Source organism: Myodes glareolus, chromosome 1 (assembly GCF_982192425.1).
Source record: "Myodes glareolus chromosome 1, mMyoGla1.1, whole genome shotgun sequence".
NCBI classification, from domain to species: Eukaryota; Metazoa; Chordata; class Mammalia; order Rodentia; family Cricetidae; genus Myodes; species Myodes glareolus.
The window spans coordinates 105,912,202-105,936,137 of record NC_142026.1 but is presented as its reverse complement, the minus strand read 5'-3'; the positions used below and the strand labels follow the sequence as shown (position 1 = coordinate 105,936,137).

Sequence of the window (23,936 nt, the reverse complement as noted above, 5' to 3'; positions counted from 1 at the left end):
TTCTGCAATGGACCTAGTTAAACCAGGCACTAACATAACTTCTCACAATTAATGCTTTGTAAATTTCATAGCATTGATATAATTGTAGGTGATAATAGAGCTTGAGGAATATTGTGATTCTTGACTAGCAAATTAAACTTTAGCAGATTTAAGAATTATGTGGAAAACACTATTGGGCAGAAGTTTTTATCCCACCGTGTTCCACAGCCGTTCAGTCTCAAAGAAACACACAGAGGCTTACATTAATTATAAATTTGTTGGCCTATTAGCACAGGCTACTTATTAACTTTTATATCTTACATTAACCCATAATTCTTGTCTCCATTATCCATGTGGCTTGGTACCTTTTATCAGTGAGGCATCCTCATCTTGTTTTCTCTTCTTCTGGGTGACAACTGCAGACTAAGCCTTTCCTTTTCCCAGATTCTTCTGTTCTTGTTACCCCGCATATACTTCCTGCCTGACTACTGGCCAATCAGCATTTTATTAAACCAATACAAGTGACAGGGTACAAGACCATCATCCCACAGGAAAGCACAGTAAACCACAGGATGCTAGACCTTTTCCTAAACCTTCTGATGAAGTTTTTGTTTGTTTTGGTTTTTCAAGACAGGAATTTTCTCTGTAACAGCTGTTTGTTCTGGAACTTGCTGTGTAGACCAGGCCTTCAACTCACAGATATTCACTAGCCTCTGCCTCCTTAGTGTTGAGATAAAAGGCCTGTGCCACCAATGCCAAATTTTTAGGGTGGAGCAAATGTGCCCTCTTAACAATGTAAGAGATGTTATGTGCAGATGGAAATGCTGTTTGATTTGAGAACATCTGTGCTAGATAGAGAATGACAAGTAGAAAAGGAATTTAGGTCTCTGTCCAATACTCAGTGCCCTTCCTATTCCCCATTCTGCTGAATACCTAAATATTATTTACGACTCAATGAATGGGCAGCAGCATCTCTCACTTCAGTAAACTTCTGGTCAGGCACTGCTGATAACTTGCATCTGGACTGAATGTCCTTATGTGGTTCTTAAAGTGCAGGATGTGCCCCACTGAAGCTCATGTGGAAATTGTTTCCTTTGTGTGAATGTAGTTTCTCTGCTTTTCATTAATAGCTTTCCTAGCAGTAGTAGACATTTGCACTTTTAATGAAAAGGAACACACCCAAAATGCCTTTTTCCTTCCTTCCTTCCTTCCTTCCTTCCTTCCTTCCTTCCTTCCTTCCTTCCTTCCTTTCTCCCTGCTTTCCTCCCTCCTTCCCTCTCTCCCTCCCTTCTTCCTTCCTTTCTTCCTTCCTTCCAGCAGAGTCTATATGCAGCTGTATCTAGCCTCAGACCCATGCTCCCATGCTTCTTCCTCGTGATTACCAGAATCTATGTGTGTGCTACCCTGGCTGGGACTGAAAATTCTGTTCCTATTTTTATACCATGAAGCCTCCTAACTTACAACAACGGAAATGGCTTCCAACTGTAAACCTTTGAGGTAGCACAAACTTGTCTTCACAAGAATAAGTTTTCCAGTAACTTTTTCCATTGTCTTCTGACTTAATGGGTTATTTTGCAAGGATGCTATCTCTGATAACTATCTTAAAAACAATAACCTAAGTGTTCTAAAAGTCTAAAGTTAAATTACTAGATATAAGTAAAAAAATTATTAAAATTTTAATTTAAATCTAGAGATCTAAAATGCTCTTTGTTTTAAATAGCTATTTTAGTCACTTGTAGGTATCTGAATGCAGCAAAGAACCACGTAAAAGTGAATTGCTTTCTGTAAACTTCAATGAACATTATTGAACCATCTTCAAAATAAACTTCATATTCACTTATACCTTTGCAAATCTGATCAGAGAAGAAAGCAGCTATAGTATTTGATAGTATAATCTTCTGCCAATTATGAAAAATTTCCCCTAGCATCCTCTCCCTAAATTAATCATCAAAGAGAATTACAGATTAGAAGTCTCCAAGAATGCAAAGGGAAGAAGAAATATTTATCTGTAAGTTAATATTGTATATATTCTTAACACTATAATTAAGAGGACGAATTAGAAAAACATTATTTAATATAGAAGCCAGAAATATTTCACATTGAATAATCTTTCATGATAAAGTTTAAAAGACAAATATATGATTTGACTTTATGAAACCAGATTTGAGAAATTACAGCATAGGTAATTAGTAATCAGAAGATGAATGGTTACAAAGGGAAATTTCTGATGTAAATCTTTGATAATTTCATTGGAGGAGGAAATATGACTGAAGAAATTAGATAGTAAAAATCTTTAGATTAGATTGTTAAAATGGTGGAAGGTAAGAGATCTTTCTCCCTCAGAAATACTTTAGAAAAGTCGATCATGTGCCAAATAATAATGTTTTATAAATCTTAATTTATAATTTATAAATTTTATAAAAATGGAAACTTTAGATAAATAATAGACAACATAAAAATGTGATTAATGTCCAATTTAGTTTAAATGAGCAATGTGGAATTGAAACATAATGTTGTTAAAAAATGCTTAAGAATGGACCAGGCAGTGGCTGAGGCCTTTAATCCCAGCACTCCAGAGGTAGAGGCAGGCGAATCTCTCTGAGTTTGAGGCCAGCCTGGTCTACAAGGGCTAGTTCCAGGACAGGCCCAAAAGCTTTGTTTTGAAAAAACAAAACAATAGAACAACAACAACAACCATAACAAAAACTTAAGAATGACCTTCCAATAAGAAGCAGCCAACATTTCAGCTCTTTGGATCCTAGCCTTCCATTCTTGTTTCAGGGACAACTTTGATAAACTTTTGTGTTCTGAAGCACACTATCATTTTCTCTGATAATCCTGGGGCAAGCCTGTGCATGCCTAATCTGCCTGAGGACCCAATACCAAATGACAGACGTCTTCCCTAAGGGAACAGGCTACAAGAGCCAGTCCTGAGCAGAAGCAGATGGTCTGAAATTCAACAGTGTCCTGGGTATCTTGTTCAATAAATGACCACGTGACTGCTAGTGCCTATTTTAAAATATGTAATCCATTGCCTAAAGTTTATGGTAAGAAAGAAACTTGGTAACACTGGAGATATAAAGCCAATTTTCTTTGAAAGCTAATCCCACAGTGCCAGCTGTTACTCCCTCTCTCTCTGATAGGAAAGTGTTAATGAACATTTAGCTTTTAAAAACTGAACCCTGCACCTTCAACAGCTAACAAAACTTAAATACCTGTCCTTTGTTCTGGGTAAAGAACTCCCATGAGCCTCCAGTAACTCATCCTCAGTGTCTGCTCTTGAATATTTCCTGGAGTGTTTCCTGTGTTTTTCCACTGCTTGGAACTTACTACCTCTAATTATCAACCTTCTGGGTGAGTAGGCCAGAAGAGACCTCATGGACCTTTTACCCTTTGTAAGTTGTTTTTCTGTGTTCTTCTTGACTAGAGAAAGAACTCAAACATAAAGACACACAGACTGATTTAGGACTGCTGATTTCCAGTGCTCGTAAGGTTAACTTTGAAATACCACATGCTGGTTTTCTTCTGACAAAAAGTGTACAGAAATAAAAGTGGTGGTTGTCCTGAAGTGGTTAAGCCACCAACTTATAATTATTTCTCCAACACTTTAGATTCTAAGAGAAGCGTCCTGTGGGGAGCCTGGAGGCAATCCTGGAGACTATCACACACTGAATCAGGAGGCTCTGTGCACACATGCCAGCGTTGGGTCAGCATCAAAGGTTCCTGCAGCCACTGCCCAAGGGACTTGGGAGTTTTCCTTTGCTGTTTTCTCATTCAGTTTCGCATCTGGTCCACAAGTGTGCATCCAACTCCTAGCTCGAGTAGCTGTGTAGCCCTTAAAAGAGAGAAAACCTAGCCTGACAGTGATCTGTTGTTTAGACAGACAACTTGTGTGAGGGATCTCCACTCCAGAAATCCAGGCCTGCCATTAATCACGCTTGGGATTGTCTCGTTCTGTCAGTTTGAGTGAGTCTAGAATTTTCTCTCCCCCTTTCTCTCTTTGTTCTATATACCTGTACAAGGTGGCCACTACAGCATTAATGACTTGTTTTCAAGAGAAATCAACTTTGATCATAGGTTGTTATTAAATTTAGGGATTTTGTAAAACTCTTGGTTGAAAGTGGAAATTGGTTGAGTTCCCTCTCTCCCTCTCCCTTCTTTCTTGTCTCTCTGAAATGTAACAAATCTTTGATGATTAGAAGAGTAGTAAGTAGTCTTTAAGAAATACCAGAGGACTCTTAAATTGCCCATGACACAGGCTGAATATGGCTCTGTGAACACAGAGTTAGGGCAGCATCTTTGTAAGCAAAGATGGGCAGGGTATTAGAGATAGCCTCTTAGGTGCTTGTGGAATAGGGCTTTGAGAAGGATTTTCATAGAGACTGCCATCATCATTTGAAGTGTGTCTCATTCATTCTAAGTCCTAGAAGCCTTCCTCACCAATACTGACGCATTCCATGGTATGGTTGTTGGCTTCTAACCCTTCTGGGCAGCTGTCAAGGCACTTCCCAAGGTGTAAGTAAAATCCACTTTTACACTTTGTGCAGAAATTTTTGTTGAAACAGGTATCACAGTCCGCTTTGCATTCTGAAAGAGAAACACAGAAAAAGAGTTGTGACTCTTCTGTCCTCTCCAAACTATTGCTGGATCACCTTTCCATATACGTGAAAACTCCTGCACCTACGTTCGGGATCAGTATTATTTTTACCACACTTGAATTGAGGACTCTTCCAAAGTCATTTAGGTGATCAACATCAGTTACTGCTTCCAAAATTGTGGTACAGATTGCCTCATGAAAATACCTTGATAATATACGCTGGGCAGCCTTATTTTCAGCCTCTAAAAGAAAAGTTCTTCTATGTAACATGAGGGGGCCTGTTTGTTGGGGCTTCTGTCCTGCCCAGTCCCCCCAGCTGTTTAGCCCCAAAGAAAATAACACAGAGGACTCTGTAAGTTATAATGCTGATTGGCCCATTATGTCAGGCTTCTTACTGGCTAACTCTCACATCTTGATTAACCCATTTTTCTATGTTTCATATGTAATCTATGTTAGCCATGTGGCTCAGTACCTTTTTCAGTGGCACAGCTCACATCCTGCTGCTTTGGTGATCTGGGCAGGAGTAGAGTAATCAGCTTCTTCCTTCCCAGAAATCTCCTGCTCTCCTTGTATCATTTCCACTTCCTGTCTGGTTTTCCCACCTACACCTTCTGCCTGGCCAGTCAGCGTTTATTTAAAACATGATTGACAGAATACAGACAATTCTCCCGCACCACTTCTAAAATCTGCAACATTTTGATCACTGACATCATGTTACAAAGTGTTATATATTTTTGATGATCAGATTATGGATATTCAGACAGTAAGTTCTATACAAGTGTTCCCAAATCCAAAAATCTTCAAGATCAAACCTGGTTACAGACAGTTTATAAAAGAGGAACTCAACCTGTCCACATGGGCGAATAGCTCTTTGCATTAAATGATAGTAATATTTTGTTATAATTTGAATTAAATACACAGAGATGTTACATTCATACTGTTCTCAAGAGTTATTTGTGCATTCAAGCAGTATGCAACTGTCTATTATACGTCAAAAGTTGGTTGATGGAAGTTCATGGGGGTAAGATCCACTATTCACAGCAAGCATTATTAATTGTCTTTTATGTGATGATTACCATTATCCATGGCTATTATGAGTATTTTGTGTTATTGTTACCTAAACTTCAGCATAATCCAACATAGTAGTCACTATAATAACTGTCATTTACAGCCAAGATGCCCAGAGGCTCAGGTCTAGCCAAGAACACCAGAAGCAGGCTACAGAAATCTGGATCCAGAGTGGTAAGTGTTCTGGGAAGACAACAATCACAAGAGAATTGGATCCATGTGGGAAAAACAGACAGGTGACTGACAAATACAAGAGACTTATTCTTCTGGGGGAGAGGAACATGGAACATGGCACTAAGTGACACTTTTAGAATCGGGAATAAGGGAACAAGCAGCCTCCAAAATGCTAAAGGAGCCAGTGAAGAACAAAAAGTGCCAAGATCTTAGAAGGGCTACAGTAAGGCTGGTGCAACCCACGAGGGAGTTACAGGTGGTGGCTCAGGAGGATGTGAATGGTTGACACGTGATGTTCCCTGGTTTGCACCTTTTAGGATCACTTGGGTTCTATTGCCGAGACTGATCTTTTGTGGATCAAGATGATTGTGCTCATAGACTTTAGTTCCGGGTGACAAAATATTGTTTTCATTGCTGTACTGGAAATGTATGGAAGCCAAAATAGCTGAACTAATTCTTCTACTCATTGAATACTTGGATTTTATAATGGTAATGGGAACTCATTTTCTATTGATCCAGTGAGTGATAATCATGCTCTTGACTTTAGGTTTTGTAAACAAATAGACAAAACACAAAAACAAAACTTGAGTGGAATTTATTAAATTAGTAGTGAAAATTTTCTGCCCTGAATCTTAAGTCTGTGTATGTGTTACCCTAAATATTAAGCAAATATTACTTGCTTTTGAATATTTTAGATTTATTAAAAGTTGTTTTAATCAGGAGAAATCCCCAAGGATAAGATAAAAATATAAAGTGATATGGGCACTTACTTGTACACTTATTTATATCTGGATATCGAGTTCCGTAATATCCACTTGGACATGAAGAGAGACACACTCCTATCTGCTTCATGCCAATTCTTTCCAGAACAAAAAATAGTCTGGGCTTACATGACAAACATCCATTGTAATCTGAACACGTCGCACAGCCTCCTTGGCAGCCTTGGCTGACGTTAGGATGCACTGGAGAGACAAAATAGGAAAACAGAAAGAGAAGTTAGACCAAGGATATAAAATCAAATGACATGTCGGTCTGTGAACAAGTTACTTTGATTAGTTTTTAATTTGGTGATAGTGGGCGAATGAGGTAAGATGTCCCCTACCTTTCGTTTTAACCCGGAATTTTCCCTAAGAATATATATTATTTTTAATTTTGAAACTCATACATTCATGCATTTGTAAGTTCATAATACATTCAGTTCAAATGATTCATCAAAAAGCCTCAGTAAAATATCCTTACTGAATTAGCATCCAAGAAAATGGAAAATGGGGGATTAGTCATTTTCTGGGTGTTGAGTGTGTGTGTGTGTGTGTGTGTGTGTGAGAGAGAGAGAGAGAGAGAGAGAGAGAGAGAGAGAGAGAGAGAGAATGTGTTGTTTTTGTTGTTTTTCACGTTGAAAGGGGTAAAATTGATTTGATTTTATGTGTGCCACAGATGATAAGCACACGTCTCTGATTTCTCAGCAGGTGTAATAACATGCACTCTGACTGGGGAGGCTGGGTAAGGACATTAGGTCTGGGACATCTATTTTCAACTCTGGCCCAAGAGCCCAGTTTACGTTTTGATCCAACTCAAACTGATTCAGAATCTGCATTAGCATCTTGTCACTACCCAATGATTTTCTGAAAATTTCTTCTCACTATTCAAATTAAAATAATGTAAAAAAAATTATTTAAATAAAGCATTTAAATTTTATTAGTACGTCTGTATAGATCAAATGCCAGTGCTTATCACAATTAATGTGTACTCTTTTGTCCTTTGGGAGAGACCTTAGAGGTTTTGTGACTCTATTTAAATCTGCTCATTCAAGTAAAAGGCGTATTTACTGAGGATGGACTGGTTTAATGGAAGATCACTGCCAACACACTTTCCGAGATTTTTAATAGTCATAAATGATCACTGGCAATCACAAACAAACATAAGGAATTATCTGAGTCATAGTTTACTTGAGCTCCTCTCATTTAACATGCCTATAGACATTAATTATGTGTCACTTGATAGAACTAAATAAGAGCATGTCTCATGTAGTGGTCAAGGTTATCCATTTTCCAAATGGATTTTCTGTTCATATACAATGCTAATCCTTTATAGGCCTTTCTAGATGCCAGGAGGAAAACGATGTTCCGTTGATAAGCAGAAGTCGACACGCAGGTATCTTAGCATATTTCTGACTTCATTTATTGATAGAGGAAAGTTTAAACATCAGTAGACATGGCCACTATTAATCTGTCTTCATAGGGATGTAAGATTATTAAACTCTATTGTAGAAACAATGCCTTCCAGTCTTATGGTGCCCCACCAGGAAGTGAAGTGGGAGGGGGACTGGGTTTTGGGCAATAATCTTCAAAGGTCCCCCGTTAATAATCTTTCTCCACCAGCTAGGCCCCACCTAAAGGCTCCACCCCCTCCCCAGATATTATCACTTACAAGCTCGGCAACAAGTCTTCAAAACATGAGCCTGTAAGGAATACTTCAGATTTCAAGAATAATAACAAGGGAAGGCATGAGATCCAATAGACCTTTACATCATTAATCTGCCTTCTCAGTAATATTTAGTTATTAACTTCTTCATTGCAAAAACTAAGTCCTCTAGACATAGTTAGAAACGGGACCCATAAAACCAAAGAACCTTCCCATTGGGGTATACGGACTAGCTACACAGAGGTCATTCGGTTGACCAGCTTCTCCCAGCCTGCAGGAAACCATCCCCAAATCAGCCACAGGAACCACAAGCAGCTTATTCTCATTCCAAGACGTTTCATAAATAAACTGAGGAAACGTGTGGGGGAAGGGAAGGCTGCTTTTCCTGTACATGTTCTTCTGTGGGGTGGAGCGGTTCTATAAAGTGGACGAGGAGGTTTTGCCTTTATGGAACCCGAGGGACTGGTATGGGAAACTCCTTTCCAAGTATCAGGGACATTTTTCATGTCCAACACACAGCACTGGGGACTTGGAGAAAACGAGAACCTATTTTTAAGGAGGGATACACCCTCAACACAAAAGGTTGTGTTGAACACAGGAAAGCCCCGAGTGTTCAGAAGCAATCAGAATCGAAGCAGAAGCTAGAGGTGTAAGTACAACCTGGAAAGATTTTTTTTTCCACAAAAACGTGTCTGTGGAAAAGGAGATCATACTTGAAAAAAATTGCTTCCAGTTCAGTCAGGCTGTGATTCCGGGTTCAGTGAGGATGGATCCAACTGGTCCTCACAGTTATATCGCTACCTCTGAAATGTGGTTTCTTAAAGAAAATGTGATTTTGAAATGATGTACCATCAAGTTTTTATGAATGATGAAACAGCTTTAAACAGATCAGTTATTAATATTAATGTGGTTTACAATTTCAGGAACTCAAACACTAACATTCCTTGAGATGTTTCATTTAAGTAACTGGGTTTGAATGTCCATAAACTTCTGAGAAACAGCCCTGAGTGGATCTAACGATTGGTTACCATTTCCTGTGACATGGAACGATATGCCAAGACCTTGCTCAATTCCCTGCTATTCTAAAACTCTTCCCAGTGAAATGATGCAAGTCAATATTGTGATATAACAAATCTTTCTGTATTTTCAGTTAAGAAAAAATTTTTTGAAAATTCGAGGGAGATTCAGTTGTCCCAGTTTGTGGTGAGGATTTGCTTGTTTGTAGTCAGAGAATGCATGATATGGACAGTGTTGTTTGAGCAAAAAATGACAACATTTTTTTTTCTTTGGGAAAGTTTATAGGGTGGCTATGGGAAATGACAGAAGTTTAGACTTTGAAGTTTCAGATTCTGGGATCCTGTTTTTATGGGTGAATAGTGTAGTGAGTGCTTTCCTGAATGCTGTATAAGGATCACTGAAATTATAGTCAGTATTACACAACTAGATACAAATTTCCCAAACTTCATCTTAAGACAAGAGCTTTTTACTTTTTATATGGAAACCGCAGAAAACTTTGGATTGCCTGTAAGAGCTCTTTCAGCCGTAAAATTCTGTGATTCTAAGACAAAAAAAAAATAGAATTTTAGTTTGTCCTGCTTCTTTCTTTTGGGCCTATTCTATTGACTATTTTTACTGATACATTACTATATTTATCAAACATTTTTTTTCTGTGTTGTTATATATGAACATTGAAGATAGGGCAGTGGAGTTGGAAGGGATGCTTTGTTTTGTAGAAATTTCCACTTTGTCTTAGAAAATAAGTGGAGTTTACCAGCACACATGCATGTCAATGGCATGCTAGAGCAGGAAACACCATCATTGGTCCAATTGAAAAGAGACTGGTATGAGTTTGATGCGAGGGTTTGAAAGTTTCACATAAAGGAAGAAAAAGGACTCTCAGGAAGACTGGGGGCATTAGGGTGTGTTTCTATTATGGAATCCGTTGTGGACCATAGAGTGACAGTCATTCTGTTTCTATCTCATGAGTGTGTGATATGATTTATATTAAAACAGTTTTTTTGTAACACCTTGTCAGACCTGGAGATCATAAGGTGCTTAATGTGGTATTCTATGTAAAAGGCTGAAGGTAATTTCCAATAACCTTAGGCAGAGTGATATGGTAAGGATTGAATGAGGGTTCTAACAGCACCAGGGTGGTGTAATCAGGCAACCAACAGAAGTCACCTGGATAAGAAAGTAGTTTGAGAAGTTGGGTTTTTGAGTTCTTGAGAGAGAAGGTGCTACTTGGGATGAGAAAGTCTGCAGGTGGAGAAATAGAATAGGTTGGGGGAGGGGAAAGGGGACTCTAATCATAATATCATGGCATAATATGATATGATTGAACAGGAACAGAACTTACTTTGGAGTGCCTGTTGGGGATGTACCTGGGAATCTCTGGTGGCAACTATGTAAGGTGTTGAGAAAGCCCTGATGGATTAAAGAAAAAGGAAACATAGCACAAAATAAAAAATGCTTTTTAAAAGAAAAGGGATGGATAGTGAGCAAATTTCAATGGTACCTCGTTTTTTTCTGCACCTTCATATTTTAGAGCATGTGTCCCGTAAAATAGCACATTTTCATGTGGCAGCTGTTCTGTGACCCGTGAAAGTGGAAGCTACCAGGAAGATTCACTTTTGAAACTCAAAGTTAGGTCTCAGCAACATGGAAAATTACTAAACAAATAACGGCTACGATCGAGATTAAAATATACATCTTTGGTGTCTGGCAGCTTCTTCTGAATATTGGTAAATGTTAATGTAAAGGGGACAGATATGAATGAGAAAATTCACAGGAATGCAGAAGGCTTCCAATGATCTAGCTGCTAAGCTTCAAGTTGTGACTTCTACTGCTCCTGATGCAGCAAGCCAATTGATCAAGAAGTCCGTGCAACAACTCACAGCAAGCTTCATGGGCCTCCCTTCCTTTACTCCATTTCTAAAGTGTAACTGCCATCGATTTAAATTGCTATGCGAAAGAAATAAATTGTCGTGTGTTGTACATCATTATCCCTGATCCTCATCTACTTGTAGCTGGAAAATGTTCAGATGTGCAAATTTAATCAGCTGTAGGTCCCTAAGACAATCTTGATTGAATTCAACATAAGTGTTGATTACATACGAGTGATTTTTAAAATGTTATATATTCACAAATTTGACAGATGTCATTTTAACTAAAAAATAAAGAAGCAAGCAAAATAAAAACACTCACCCAGACCCTCCCAGGGGCCCTGAGAGAAAGAAGAGAGAGAAGAGTCCTCTCATTCACCATGCTTCAGGCCTACCCCTCTTACACACTGTTTTTTGAGATAAGAAGTTCATTTGATTTGATTATTTCTTGATAGACTTTTTGGTAGGTCCCAGCTTCTCTACAGAGTGACTATTTATTGCATTGATTTTTATTAGCAAGAAGAATTGAAAGGATGCATCCAGTAATGGTGTTTATAAAAACAAGTGTTAAATTGATGAATACTTAACAGAAAATTAAACAAAAAAATTTTCTAGATGACATTTTCTTTAGTAATCCATTTTCGCAGAGAAAATGTGACTATGTTTTGTTTTTGTTTTGTTATCTTGACTATGTTAGGAAATGTACAAAGTAGAATTGATTGCAGAAGCATTGTTTCCGTCTATTATTGTACTAAGATACTATGGTAACTGAAACTCTTGGGATAATTCATGATTCCTTGATTGCCTAGCAAGACCATTTTAAAGAAAGATCAAACGTTAAAAATTAAAGTCACTTAATAGTCTCTTACAAATTTTGGTTAACTACACCAAGAAAATATTGAGATTTTTTTCTTAATTCATAAGTTGATGCTTAAATCTGACCTTGGCTGGGCCTCCCTAGCCTTTTAAACACTTTAGAAGAGTTAGGGATATATATCAAAGTAGACACAAAAGCTTGTTTGAACATGTATAATTATTTAATTGGATACAATTCTGTCTTTTTCTATTTTCATGTGTACATGTGTGTATAGGGGGATATGGAGTACTGAGGCTGACCTTGGGAATCACTGTCAATCACTCAGCTTATTCAAGGACATAGGATCTCTCATTCAAATCTGGAATTCCCAAATATGTTTAGTCTCACTGGCAAGCTGGCTTTAGGAACCCCTTGTCTATGCAGTCAGAGGTTCTAAGTCAGTGGTTCTCAATTTTCCCAATGCTGCGACCCTTTCACACAGTTCCTCGTGTTGTGGTAACCCCAACCATAAACTTATTTTCATTGCTACTTCATAACTGTAATTTTGCAACTGTTATGAATTATAACATAAATATCTGTGTTTTCCGGTGGTCTTAGGCAACCCCTGTGAAAGGGTTGTTTGACCCTCCCTCACACACGAGGGTTGTGACCCATGGGTTGAGAACCATTGTTCTAATTACAGGTAGGGGCAATATCCACTCAGCATTTTTATGGGCTCTGGGGATCTGAACTCTGGTCCTCATGCTTTCTGGAAAGCTCTCAACCACAAGATCATCTTTCCAACCCCAACACTATTTTAGATCCCCACACTGTGATAACTGGATAAAAAATTGTTTACTCACAGTCCCATGGTGCTATTATTATTTAATGATAATCTATTGAAACAGTTATATTTATGGATATAGACATAAGAAATATTGCTATCTTTAAATGCTATTTACCTACTGGATATAATGTTTAATATTAGTATATTAAATGATTTAAAATTCAACTGTTATTTATAAATATATAAGCATACAGATGTGGTCATGTGTGTGTGTACACATATATATTTACATATATACATATATGTGTAAATATACCATATACACATGCCACCATGCACATACACATCTACACATACTTCACTTAGTGTTTTACCTGCGCATAGGCAAGGCACTAAATTTCGTTTCCTCCAGGGGAATCTCACAGGGGAAGCAAACCACTCTTAAAGGTAGGCTGCATGCCCAAAAGTAGACAAGTAGACAGCCAACAGAAAATTAACTCAATGACTTATTTTGAGGTTCTTTGTCTCAGAATGTCAAGTCAAAGCTTTTTAAAATTTATATATATATATATATATATGTGTGTGTGTGTGTGTGTGTGTGTGTATGTATATGTATATATGTATACACACACACACACACACACATACACACACACACATTCTCTTTTTACTTTAGAGGTCTTTTGTGTATAAATCATGGCTTCCAGTATAGTGTTTTTATGAGATTTCCGAATGTGTAAACAAGTGGGTCTCTGAATCTATATTTGTTTCTCATGTCTTTTCTCGGGATCTTTTCTATCTATTTGTTTTGTGTCATTATGATGTGTTAGATTTTGTTATATATCATTTTATTATTATCCCTTAGAAGCCTGTTTGCTTGGTAATGAGGGACAGAAAGTGAATAGCTATGGTTGGGAGGGAAGTGGGGAGGAAGTGAGAGGAGTAGAGAGAAGGGAAGCCATAATCAGGATACATTATATAAGGAAAAAGTCAATGTTCAACAAAAGAAAAACATTTGGAAAAAGAATAAAATTACTGGATCATATCAAACTAAAATAATTAATTGTTAGAATGGCCAAGTCTGCCATATCTTTTATCCCAGCTTTTCACTTTTAACTGGAGAGCTGGGTCTTCACCTACGTTCACAGAATTCTCAACAGGTACAGTAAAAAGTACATTCACATCTGCTGAGTCCGTAACAGCTAGCGATCCACCATTATTATAATGCAGGGAAACACACTGTTTTTCACGGGGATAATTTCTCTGGGAACTTTGCAAGACTTTTTATTCACTTCCTTAATAATAATTTCCTATAATAAGTCTAACAGTTTTATTCTTTAACTATTTTAAAGCAAATGTACAGTTACCTAAGTAATAGTGAATAGCTATTTTTTTTCACTAAAATCAAGTCAATGCAAAATTCTAAGAAAATTATAGCTGCTGTATAATTCCTGAAATTCACCTTATGTGGAACACTTGGTAGTTAGATGTAAGCTTGGTTAGCAAAGACGACATTTATCCTAACCCAATCTATGGGGTCAGGATGAATCAAATATGAAAATGGGTTCATTGTGCATGAAGGTAACATAGAGGATATAAATTAAAGTTTTCAGCAGTGAGGAAGAACTAGCCATGAGGGACAGCATGAAAGGAACCTGTGAAGCTCCAGCACTGTTAGTGACAGGTGAGGAGGCTACAGCAGGGCAGAATCCAACCCCAAAAGCCCTTCTTAAATGAAGTCCACAGGTCAAGTTAGTGTCTGTGGACTCTGTACTTTGTAAACATCAGAAGGAAAGGAGAGAACATATTTGATCTGATAGTGTTATTCACTTTAAGTTTTCTTAATGTTACAGGTTGGGAAAAAAGCAGGTATTCTGTATTTTACAAACAAATCTGTTCTCTTATTAATTTTTATATTAGAGAAAATGTTCTAACTAGGCACACACTTGGGAATTTGCCCTCAGATTCCAGCCCTCCAAGAGCCCGTGGATTCATATCTGGGTTCTTTCATGTGAGAACATTCTATTTCTCCCACTGGTAGTAATTTTAGTTTGCTTGGAGCTTTTAAATTGTCATTCCCCTTTTAATGGAGTATATTTGGGTGTTGGGGTAAGCAAAGAAGAAAGGGAAAGTTATGAAGCATAAGAAAATAAAATCTTTTTAATCATTACAGCCTAGCATATAGTCTTTTCTTACATTTTTCTAAATCTATTAATGCAAAAGAAATCAATGAATGCAAAAGCTAACTTTGTGGCTTTCAATTTAATGAGACTTACTTAAGAGTCTCCACATTATGTTACTTTATTTGTTAAAAGAATGATAATTCATGGATAGATTTCAAAGTTGAATTGAATAATAGGAAAAATCATAGTACTTTCCTGTGATAACCTAGTCGGATCTACTGGTTCAGTCTGATCCTGAGAGTGTATCAAGGTGTCTGAAGGATCAAGAGCAAAGGATCTTGACCTTAACCACAAATAGAAATGTCATCATAAAGCAAGCACATTCTGCTCTGGGTTAACATGTAAGGTACTGAGTCAGCATCCCCAGCCGGTTCTAAGGGAAGGGAAACTTCCCTTTCTCCAAATGGCCATGTTCCCAAGTGGAGGTGAACAGAGGACAAGAGGGGTTGGGGAGGGCTGAGGATCCAGATTCTGCAGAGAGCCAGGACTGTTGATGAGTTTGTGGGTGGTAAATAACAGCGTTTTTCAGGAGACAGGTCCAACAGTGTTCATCCAACAGTGGGAATCATTATGTGCTCTGGCCAGGCTAACAGAACCATCCCCCCTTTTCTTAATGGGAGAAATAATTAGTTAACATAAACAGAAAATGCGATAGTTTAATGGTACTGACTTTGCATGGGTGTGAAGCCATAACTACCAACTCACATTCTTGAGCAAAACAAACTTCAGTCTGTGCAAAAAAACAAACTCTACTTTGTTATATTATGAATAAACTTGGATCTTCGTGCCACATAGCACGCTAAAGTAGCATATCTGATGGCTGAAGCCTTAGCATAAGCAAACAGCAGGCAAAGATTTGTGGTGTTTTAATAGGCACAAGAAGATGTGCAAATAGCAGGCGTACCATTAAAAAAAATACCTGGCTTTCTGAGTCACATTTAAAACTTGGAGCAGAGAAAAATAAGTAGCTCTTTCTCCTAGATTAATGAAATCGCTGATGACACAGAAGAATAAAGATGCACCGTATTGTGTGGGATGTTTTGGGAAACTTTGATGCACTCTTCCTGCATTGGTGCCTCATTTGGATATGAGCCCTGCACACTTCCCAGAGGAGGCCAAACAGTGGTGAAGTGCGGGCTCTCAGTTCGCAGTCTGGTTCGGAATTCCAGTTTTATTTTTCTAGCTAAGTTACTAACATTTATCTGTTAATCCAAGTATTTCTTTGAAAATTAAGTTACTAAATACTTTCACCCTGTTAACTAGCAAACATACAAAGATGAATAACACAAACTACCTGTGTCAAGAGATTGGAATCTGATTATTTATTTTGGCAAGATTTGCCTAGCCCTTTCAAATCTAGGGTTGTTTATCGGCAGTATGGGATCATCAACTTGATAATTTCTGAGAAGTATTTAGAAAGACATTGTATAAAGTACCTAACATTCATTAAAATTCTAACACTTATTAAAAATCCATTAAGTACCATTACCTTCTATCTCCTATTTCCAGAATACCCACACCATCCCCAGTGTTCCTTGTTAGTATTTTGACCTCCATGGATATTCCCAATGAAGCACAAGTATATAAAAATTCAAAGATAAAATCCTCAAATGATAGAAAAATATAATGCTTGTCTTTCAGGATCAGGGCTCAGAATTAATGCTTCAAGTTTCCTCCATTTACCTGTTAATATCTTAATATTACTTTTCTTAACAGCTGAATAGTATTCCATTGTGTAAATCTGCAATAATTTCATTATTTATTCATCAACTGATGGGCATTTAGGCTGTTTCCATTTTCTAGCTATGGCAAAAAGAGCAGTGGTGGATGAACAGGCATCTCTAGTGTAGGATAGAGTAGGATATCTCTATTCTAGATAGAACAGGCATCTCTAGTGTAGGATAGAGTAGGATATCTCTATTCTAGATAGAACAGGCATCTCTAGTGTAGGATAGAGTAGGATATCTCTATTCTAGATAGAACAGGCATCTCTAGTGTAGGATAGAGTCCTTTTAATATATGCCCAAGAGTTGGGTAGCTACATCATCTGATAAATCTGTTTTCAGATTATTAATGACCTTACATACTGATTTCCACAGTGGCTACACCAGTTTGCATACCCCCAGAAGTGAATAAGTATTTCCCTCCCCCCCTCTCAAAGTCAGTCTTTGTGGTCATTCAAGGGATAGGAGAAAGAACATAAAGGTTTAAAAGGTATTAATGAAAGAGGAAGGGAGAAATTGGAATTGGGGTAGGACAGCAGGATATAGGCAGGAAAAAAAGGGAGTGGGAAAGACAAGTAACACTAAGATCTTTTTTAAAAAAGTCACATAGAAAACTACCTACTGCTATAGAAGCTTACATAGTCACACACACACAATGAGTTAAATTGGAGTCACTCTGATGGGATGGCAATGCCCTATGAGATATCACAAGTTGACAAAAGAAAACAACAACAACAAACAGTGCCAGGAATGAGTTGCACCTCTTTTGGAATTGTTAGCCAGTAAGGTGTCATATTGATAATGCTATTGATTACCCTCCAGGACCTTAAAGTAAAGCCCTATTGCCAAAGACATCATCTTCTTGAGTCACAGAACATAATAATCAGGCTGATACTCACTTGGAAGCTTAATCCTTACAGGGCAATTTTCAAAGTGCTGGAAGGTGCTATACATGCTACTAGAAGATAAAAATAATCATCAGTCTTACCATGGTGTGATTCTTTTGACCTACAGTAATGACTAGTTTGAGAGGACATGCCCACTGATGAAAGAGTGTCATGAATATCAAAGGAGTAAGCAATATTTTCTGGGTGCATTTAAGTTCTGCTCTACAAGATAAAATACCTACCAGACAATATTGTCAGGCCAAGAACTTGGTACTAGTTAGATCATAGGCTTGAGGGGAGAACTTAATATTTTTATTCTGCTAAGTGGACATAGTGTTAAATTAATTCCTAATAATTGACCATTATGACTGTAAATTAATGCATCTTTCATTAAAGAAGCTTCTCTTTGCAGTATAGAATCATTAGCATAGAAACCGACAACTATCCAAGGTATTGAAAATGGGACATCTCCATCACATACCCTTCCACCAAGGATCAAGGTGGATGAGAGGCAGGAAGAGTTTAAGAGCAGAAGTGGTGGATGAATACAAGGAAACAGTGTCCTCTAGATCCAGAAAGACAGCTGCCCGTTTTAACTCGCAGTAGTTTCAGCAGCATGCCAAAGCCCCAAACTAGGTCAAGCCAGAGCAGACTACCAGAATGGGTATGCGAGGTGGCACAAAGTCCTTCCCTTAGCTAAACAGCCATGACAGCTTCTGGAAGAGGGAGTGAGAGTTTTCTCGAAGAGTGGAGCCCCTGGTAAGGTCATGACAGCACAAATTGAGGTGTGAGGGGAAAAATGGGCACCAAGCTTGGTGAATAGGGAGAGAGTAAAGGATCTGGGAGGCGTGGAAAGGGGTGACTATTAGTAAAACACATTTGGTAAAATTCTCACGGAACTAATAAAAGAAAAAAGAAAATCTTAAGTAAAGCTAGTATAGGGTGTGCTAGTGAATGCTTTTAATCTTAGTACTTGAAAGGCAGAGTCTGTGAGTTTGAACCCAGCATGGTATACACACCAAATCCAGGTCAGCCTGGCTATGCAGTGATACCCTATCTCAAAAGAACAATATATATATCGAAGACAATTACTGTATTGCACAGTTGTCTCTCTCTATGCATGTATTTGAGATAGCTGGTAGATTTATTCAATAATAAAGGATGGAAAGAGGGCATATTCTGATGCGTCTTTGTAATTTAAGATATTTAGCAACATAGGAGGCAGAAATTCACCAAGAATCAGTGTGAGAAGCTGTGTTGTAAGAGTCACAGACACAGACTTAGTACGCATTACTGATGACCCACTAGCCACATTCCAGGCAAAAATGCCCATGGACCTGACAACTCACCAAAGAAAGGACTTTAAACAGACTGAGACAGAGAAAATGAATTATAAAAACATTAACAGTGAGGCTATAGAGATATCTCAGTGGTTAAAAGTAGGTTCTGCTCTTTCCATGGACCTGAGTTGCCAACAGTCATGTCAGGCCACTTCAAACAGCTTATAACTCCGGTTCTAAGAGGATGTGAAAACTTTTTCTGGTCTTCAAGCACACCTGTACTCCTGTGCACATACAAATAGACATGCCTAGTCTGTACTTCTGTTTCCATGGCGTGGGGATGTGTTTAAAATTCAAATGATTGGGTTCTACTTCTAAAGATTTGATTTGTGAATGGAGAAGGTAGACTTAAGTGTCTACATTTGTAGGAAACATTTCACGTGAACCTGACACAAGTGGCATAATTGTCACTTTTTTTGCGTGTGACATCTTTGCTTTATGAAGAGTTTCAACTATTGCCCGAAGTGGTCTCCCAGGGACTGATAGATAACTCTGTGATAAAACAAGTACTCTCATTCAAGAAGTGTGTGACGGTTTAGGAAATTCATGCTTTTACATAGAAAAGAACACACATACATAAACTAGAAGCTTTTTGCAACAGAAATACCAGGAATAAGGGATTACTGGTAGTTGAGTTGCTTACATGTCATGTTCAGCAGTTAGGAGAAGAAGAAACCCAGATTGAAAATGGAGAGCGGGAAAGTGAGGACAGTTACTAGGTGCATATGAAGAAGGATGATTCGTGAGGATGCTGTTATGGTGGAACTTAATAGGACTATGGAAATCTTGCTCATCTCCATAAATTTTCAGATAAGAGCACCAGGATCTGCATAGCTCATTAATTTCCAACTTATAGAATGATGAATGTCTAAATCAACAAATGTCCTGATACTTATTAATTATGAAAATTTATATGAAATATTTGTATATAAATACTTATTTTAAGTATCTTTCTATATAGAACCCAGTTACTTCTACCACAGAAAGCAATTTATTCTTCTTTTTCCTTTAGGTGGTTTTTTTTAAAGTAATTTTATTAAATTATAAAAGTTTCCATTTCCGCCCCTCTTCCCAACCCCCTCCAACTCCCCCCACTCCCTCTCCTCCCTTTAGGTGGTTTTTTAAATAAGGATTTTTGTTCTTGTCTAGACATTCCTTTCATCCCATATGAATTCAATGAAATAGGACCTTAAAGATCTGCCAGTAAAAAAATTGTCAGTCAATCAAAATCTCTCATGTAACAAATATTTACCATGATATTTTTAGGATGGTAATACAAATTAAGACAGAAAATGACTTTGGACTAAGATAGAATAGCTAATACAGTACTTTCTCTGAATTTGACAAATACAAATGAACTGAATATTGTAAATGTAATTCTTACCTGATTCTTATTGTAACAGTTCTTCTTGTAACAGTTTTTCTGGGTTGGAGCTAAAACCTTTCCTTTTTGCTTAGAAAGAAAGGGAAATGTTGTAGAATAATCTTTTTGTATACCGTAAAGATTTGTATTTGCAACGGCATCTTCTGATTGGTTTAATAAAGTGATGAATGGCCAATAGCTAGGCATGAAGAGGTTAGGTGGGACTTCCAGGCAGAGAGAGAGGAAGATGAGATTAATCTGTGCATGGGAGAGACTCCAGAGGAAATGTAGAGGAGAGGCAAAAAGCCATGAGGCAAAACATAGATTTATATAAGAGGCTTAATTTAAGCTAGTAGGACAAGCTTAAGCTATAGGCTGAGCTTTCATAAGAAGTCTCTATGCCACTGTGTGTGTGTGTGTGTGTGTGTGTGTGTGTGTGTGTGTGTGAGAGAGAGAGAGAGAGAGAGAGAGAGAGAGAGAGAGAGAGAGAACTAGTGGTACAGAGAAAGAGTCTCAATACCTATATGCTGTTGATGCCAAAGTCAAAGAAATTATGAAAATATTAGGTATTTCAGTGGAAATAAATGGGGATTTAATCAGTATAGGAAAAAAGAAAATATCCTCCTTTCATACTACATTTTTTTTTTTTTGCTGCTTACTTGGGATTGTAATAAAATACTATGCAGAGGATATCTATGAACTTTGTTAGATGACTATCTAAACATTATCTGCTCATTTAAAAGGGATTAAAAAAACCAGGTAATGATGAAACAGTGTCTCCATACCATGCAAACCAGTAAAAGAATTCACTTTTAGTAATTGTACAGTGATGCTTTACCAGCGCAGGACCTGCTAGAGGCTTCTTCCTCCCCAAGGATAGAATAAGAACATTCTTGGAGGGAACTGAGAACTTAATAAGAAGTTTGGTAATTTGGCAAGAATAGTTTGCTACCAAATGGTGTTTCATTTATAAGTGATAGACTGTTGGGACTCTGTGAGTGGCCTGTCCTTCAGTAAGGAAATGAAGAGCATGTGAAATAAGTCTTTAGTTTACGAACAGGTAGCTCTCTTTGAAAAGATAAATTTGTGGGGAAAATGGCACCGTTTAGTTCCTAAAGTCAGAAACCCATGAACTCCCTTCATCTCCACCTCTAATCACCTTTCCCCACAGACTGTATTTCTGTAATGAATAGAGTTTATGTCTTTCATTTCCCACCAATACTACTGATACTGATTAGCAACCAGAATAACCATTGAGAAACACCAGCTCTGATTTCATTGAGCTGCCATAAAACAGTTCGATGTCCTTTTCTACTTCCCTGTAACTCTATCAATTATTCCGGTTTATTTCTTGTATCAGACTGACCTATTGTCTAATTAAATAATAACATTCCCATTTCTACTGTAGAGGGATGTCCTCTTTTAACCTTGCCTGCCCCGTGGGTATCCTCTTTAATAGGCTTAATGAAAAGCAGAGTGTCATAGTGAAGACAGTTACATTAGCCTTTGGATCTATCATTTCTGTATTATTTTGACATTTTCTTTCAATGGTTTTTATTCCGTTTCTTATTTATGTAATTGTTATCAATGTATCATCCACTTGTTGCAAAATAGCACATGTAAAAAGTGGCTGATAGTTGCCTTTCTTTACTTAAAACCATTCAGGAGTTAATTATAACTTACAAAAAAGATCTGAATCAAATTATTTTCAGTTCTTTGAATTTTAGGAATGAACCTTTTCAAAGTTATCAACTGATGTTAGAAAAATAATCAACTGACTTAAAGAGAAATCCAAATAATGTGTTGACAAACATCTGCCAAGCTGGGGCTTTAAGTGGATCTGGTTGCATGTTCCATGTAGTGATCAAGAGGTTGGTTACCATAAACGGTTTGAGAAATTCCTTGGATAGATGAACAAAAATGCACTATTTTTAAACATAAAATATTTCAGTGTTTGTTTGGTAGAAATAATTCTAGTTAATGAAGTAGTGTGAGAGTTGAGCTATAGAAATTAATAAATACACCCAAAATGGAAATTTGCTCAGCCAAACTATGCCACTCCAATCCAAGCTTTACCTAACAATGCCAGCTACGTTTACAGTACACATAGCGTACTTCCCGTGATTGTCACAAAGGTCACACTAAGTGATGACTCCTATTCATTAGCCATAAATTTTAAGACAAGAAAATACTGGGAGGCCTAATAAATTCCAGTGTTTTAGACTGCGCTTCCTTCCATCTTTGTGCTTCATTTCCACAATACTGGTCTCCAGATAAATATTTGGATGTGGCTTGGACTCACTCATTGCAAATAATTCAACTTCTATTTCTATTCAAACATATTTGAAAAAAGGAGTATGCCACAATTTATAAATATATCTAAGCATTCTATCTTTAGCTATATTTTGTGTTTGTCTGTCTGTCTATCGATCTATTTATGATAATTTAACTAGGGCAAAGTTGAGTTTCATTTTTACCGTGTATTTAATTCCAGTGAACTGGTTTCTGCTTATGTTTTAAAAATATAGTCTAAAAGATATATGAACACACCAAGAAAAACTTATACTTTTAAATTTAAGCCCTAATTCCACCTCCATGAAGCTGTGACAGGTAACTCTATATGGTTAGAATATGTGGCAAGAAGGCAAGAAAGGCTCATTGATGTCACAATTGAAGGGACCTAAGGTTAGCAACCTGTTCTCTGGACAATAAGGAGTAGTAGAGCTGCTTTGCAGTGGCCACAAAGCAATCATAGACTAAATGATTTGGGAAACTATACCACAGTCTAACAATTATCAATCAAACTTCTTTGCCTTCTACCTCTGAGTCGCTTCTCACTGTAGTCAAAATCCAAAAATACACAAGTTTTGAGAAGGTCAAAAGTTACAATTCTCTTACAATGATGTGCAATGAATTTTCCATTTGTATCCCATAGTTCCCTGCTTATTATTTTCCTTGTCACGCTATTATATATAACCAAGATTCAAATGTAAAACATTTTGAAATTTAGTGAGTACTGTATTTTCAACATGAAAACACAGGGATCAAATCTCATTGTAGATGTTGAGACATCATTCTTAGGTTGACTTTGAGTCCACAGAAATACCTACTATAGTTTCCCGAGATTTGGGGGTTGCATGTATGCACCTTCACATCTAAGTTCTATAATAATTTTTCATTGGAAAAAACATTAACTTATTTTGAATACCTTACTTTTTAAAGGAAAAAGTAACAGACTAACACGAGGTCTTAGATTGTTAATTGTCAGTGATTACACTGAACTCAGAAGGACGGAGTTTTAGATCTTAGTGTCATCATCAATGGACGGAGAAACAAGTTTTCTGAGGTCTGCGCTTGTTTTCCGGTCCACACTGTAAGATCACCGATACTGTAGCACTAGTCTGAACTTCAGCCAGTGACTTTCTTCATACATCACATGGCCTGGCTGTGTCACCCTTGACCTACTTACCTTTCTGCATCCATGAGTCTACAATGTCGACTGAGGACTTAAAATAATTTTTCAAAAAATTGTGTCTGTACTAGGCTTGCCTACCTTTTTCTTTATTATTTTCCCCTAAAAATAAGGTATAGCAGCTCTCTATCAGGGCTAAGTGTTGTAAGTCCTCAAAAGATGATTTACATATGCTGGAGATGTCTATAAGTTGTACCGACTCCTCTGCTGTATTGATTATATAAGAGAGCTGAGCACTGGAGGGCTTGACTCAGTCACCA

The 23,936-nt window shown here is 37.4% G+C and overlaps 1 protein-coding gene across 1 annotated transcript in view; it reads right to left on the bottom strand.

The window, feature by feature from the left end:
• Positions 1-23,936, bottom strand: part of Rspo3 (R-spondin 3) — an 84,724-nt gene that overhangs the window by 47,799 nt on the left and 12,989 nt on the right. The window contains exons 2-3 of the mRNA XM_048425375.3: positions 6,589-6,780; positions 4,420-4,566 (exon numbers count right to left, since the gene is read on the bottom strand). Coding sequence (XP_048281332.2) covers positions 4,420-4,566; positions 6,589-6,780 — 339 coding nt within the window. The remainder of the gene's footprint in view (positions 1-4,419; positions 4,567-6,588; positions 6,781-23,936) is intronic.